The sequence below is a fragment of the Entelurus aequoreus genome, linkage group LG23 (genome assembly GCF_033978785.1).
Source record: "Entelurus aequoreus isolate RoL-2023_Sb linkage group LG23, RoL_Eaeq_v1.1, whole genome shotgun sequence".
Lineage (NCBI taxonomy): Eukaryota > Metazoa > Chordata > Actinopteri > Syngnathiformes > Syngnathidae > Entelurus > Entelurus aequoreus.
In genome coordinates, this window is record NC_084753.1 from 33,171,075 (window position 1) to 33,174,595 (window position 3,521).

General features: G+C 43.6%; 1 protein-coding gene across 1 annotated transcript; it reads right to left on the reverse strand.

The window, feature by feature from the left end:
- Positions 1-2,152: 2,152 nt before the first annotated feature.
- LOC133640829 (trace amine-associated receptor 1-like) lies at positions 2,153-3,130 on the reverse strand. Its single transcript, XM_062034508.1, has one exon. It carries the CDS (start codon positions 3,128-3,130, stop codon positions 2,153-2,155), a length of 978 nt encoding a protein of 325 aa, XP_061890492.1.
- Positions 3,131-3,521: the final 391 nt, after the last annotated feature.

Below are 3,521 nucleotides of genomic sequence, written 5' to 3' on the forward strand. Positions count from 1 at the left end.
TCAATGCTTTTCCAGAACTTTCTAATGTTCCCTTTTGCAGCTTTGATTCATTCCAAGTGAAAACCAGCCCTGGCCTTCCAGAGCATCGTTGTAACTTTGTTCCTCAAACTTTTAAAAGTAATTTGATCCGTATTTAGACCTGTTTTAGTAGCTCTTATGAGAACTGAATCCCGATTTTTCAAAGGAGTCTAAATTGTTTAAATAATCCAAGGTATTTTTATTGGAGCACTTTTCTTTCTGGGATTTGTTTAGTGTATTTACAGATAATCTCTTTGATTTTTGTCCTTAGGTCATCAATGCTTATCCACTCTATGGGACAATTTTAAGTTAGTTCTCCAGCAAGAATTGGTCTTTTTTTAGGGTTATAGGGCAAGCACTTTTGTGTACCTTTTTGGTCGTGGTGCCTAAATCTTGAAAATTTCCGTGTTATCAGTGTGATGTTATGGTCTGATAAGCCTGTTAGTAAATTGAAAGTTTTTTTTCTATGTGATCAGGTTTACTAGTAAATACCAAATCCAGTAAGTTTCGGGAGAAGTGGCCCTGAGATCGGTAGGTTGTGAGTTCAAACCGAGTCATACCAAAGACTATAAAAATGGGACCCATTACCTCCCTGCTTGGCACTCAGCTTTAAGGGTTGGAATTGGGGGTTAAATCACCAAAAATGCTGCTGCCCACTGCTCCCTTCACCTCCCAGGGGGTGAACAAGGGGATGGGTCAAATGCAGAGGACAAAGTTCACCACACCTAGTGAGTGTGACAATCATTGGTTCTTTAAGTTTAACTTAAGTGTGTAATTCTAGTAGGGCTGCTTATCATTTGTGTCATGTGGAGGCCGTTTATAATATCCTTAAGTTTCTTTCTGCGTGACCTCTTCAACCAGTCCAGTTTAAAGCCCCCCATAACATTCAAGTCTTTCATACTGTGCTGTTTGAGGATGTCTGAAAATGAACTGAGAAAAATGTCTGTAGCTGTGGGCGGTTGGTATGCTACAATTACCGTGAAAGACATTTCTGGGGTAGGGACCATGGTAGAACAGGGGTTAGTGCATGTGCCTCACAATGCGAAGGTCCTGGGTTCAATCCCCAGGCTCGGGGTTTTTCTGTGTGGAGTTTGCATGTTCATCCCGGGCACTCCAGCTTCCTCCAACCTCCAAAGACATGCACCTGGGAGATAAGTTAATTGGCAACACTAAATATTGTAGCCCTGAACAATATTTAGGACAAAAGGTGTTGTAAGTGTTAACCTAGTCTCCTTTGAATTTTAATTTTTTTTGCGTGATTTACAGTTTGAAACATGTTTGTAGCTTTTTCGGGAAACAGATGTATTATTCGAGATTTGGCGGTATACCGTTTAGAGCAGTGGTTCTTAACCTGGGTTCGATCGAACCCTAGGGGTTCGGTGTGTTGGCATCAGGGGTTCGGCAGAGTCTCCGCCGCGGAGGTCAAGACACGCCCGACTCATCGTGTAAATAAAAACTTCTCCCTCTAATTCTTCCCTCTAATTTTCCATATGTGTGAGCAAAAGCAAAAACTCCTTGGGCATTGGGTGGAGCACATATGAGCGACGTCAGACGTGCACATGCACTGTGGTCACACCTGCAGCACACCTGTCCCAAACCTGACTAAATAACAAGTTCAATGTTTTATTGTTGTAATCAAATAATAGCAGTAACTTCCATGAGATTATTTTCTAATATAAGTGTTTTGGCCCACTTACAATGACTATAACATGTTGTTTTTCATGAGCTGTGTACTAGTATTATATGTCTGGGTGGGGGTCCTGCTTTGGAAATAATGTGTATCCCTTTTAGATATCGCATTTAGTTCCCACTAAAACATTCACATGTTGCACAATGAGATGTAAACATTGGATTATGTGTACATTCCTGTAACTTTCTGTTTGTAAAATATATCTGTATTAGTATTTCTTTAATATAATAACATAATTGAATGATTACGGTTCGGGTTCGGTAAATGCGCATATGAAACTGGTGGGGCTCGGTACCTCCAACAAGGTTAAGAACCACTGGTTTAGAGGGCACACTATTACCAGCATTACTTGGTTTCATCTTACTCCCGATTTGGAGATTCACCTGCACATGCAACACAGCCTTTGTAAGAATTTATGTAACAAATCATAACTCTGCCGTTTCGTCAGAATAAATTGCTGTTGGCAAGATCTCCTTGAAATATTTTGCCGGTTATGATCATTTTGAAAGCGGAGCGGAACCAGTTGTAGAAGAAAGCATAGATGAAAGGATTGAGCATGGAGTTGGACAAGGTGAGCCAGTTCAGGGTCTCCATGACCGCCACTGATGGAGGACTGCGGAATAACGGCTGGAAGACCACGGAAAAAAAGTATGGAGTCATGAACAGTAAGAAGACTCCCATAACAATGGCCAGAGTCCTGGTGGCTTTCCTCTCCACTTTGCTCACAGACTTTGAAGCGTGGATGCTGCTCAGCTGCTTCTGAGCCACGAAGAAGATCTTCAGGTAGATGCAGCTCATGACCACTGCAGGCAGGTAGAAGGAGAAAAGTGGTCCCATGATGTTTGCAAGCAAAACATGAACGGAGCACATTTCACCGCAAGTTCCTTGGCTGAATCCTCCGACCGTAATACCGAGCGCAATCACAACCGCGACGCTCCAACTTGCCCCGATCATCGCGGACGCCACCCGGGCGCTCATCTTGGACGCGTACGACAGCGGCCGGCACACGGCGTAGTATCGGTCTATGGAAATGCAGCACAGGTTGAGAATAGAAGTGGTGCAGAGTATGATATCCAAGCTGTCCCGTATCTGACAGGCGAAATTGTGGCGATGGAGACAGGCGGTGACAGTCAAAGTCATGCTGAAAGGAAACACCAGAAGGCCCACCAGCAGGTCGGCCACGGAAAGAGATAAGATGAGATAATTAGTGGGAGTGTGAAGCTGCTGGAAGTGCATGACAGAAATGATGACCAGAAGGTTCCCACATATTGTCACAGCAGACAACAGAGCAAGGAGAACATAGACTGAAACACAGGTCACGGAAGGCCGGCTGCTAAATGACACAGATGCATTGTCAGATTCATAACAAGGATGCATGACGTTAAGATCATAGGTCCAGTTGACCATGGACTCTGCTCCCATTCTCCACGATATCTGCAATAATCACGCACAATATTAGTGGAATGAACATTCACTTCATGCACGTCGGGACAAACAGGACTCTCACCCGCAGACGCCTCCTCAGGTGTGTGTGTCGCAGCCATCAAGCCATATTTATAATCACCGATCATAAGCATATTCCACAAACAAAATCTCTCCTCCAATCAGATGGAATGTGAGTTGGGCCTCATTCTCGGGTATGATTTAGCACAGGGGTCACCAACGCGGTGCCCGCGGGCACCAGGTCGCCCGTAAGGACCAGATGAGTCGCCCGCGGGCCTGTTCTAAAAAAAAAAAAAATGTATTATTATTTTTTTTAAAAATTAAATCTACATAGAAAAAACACAAGATACACTTTCAATCAGTGCATCAA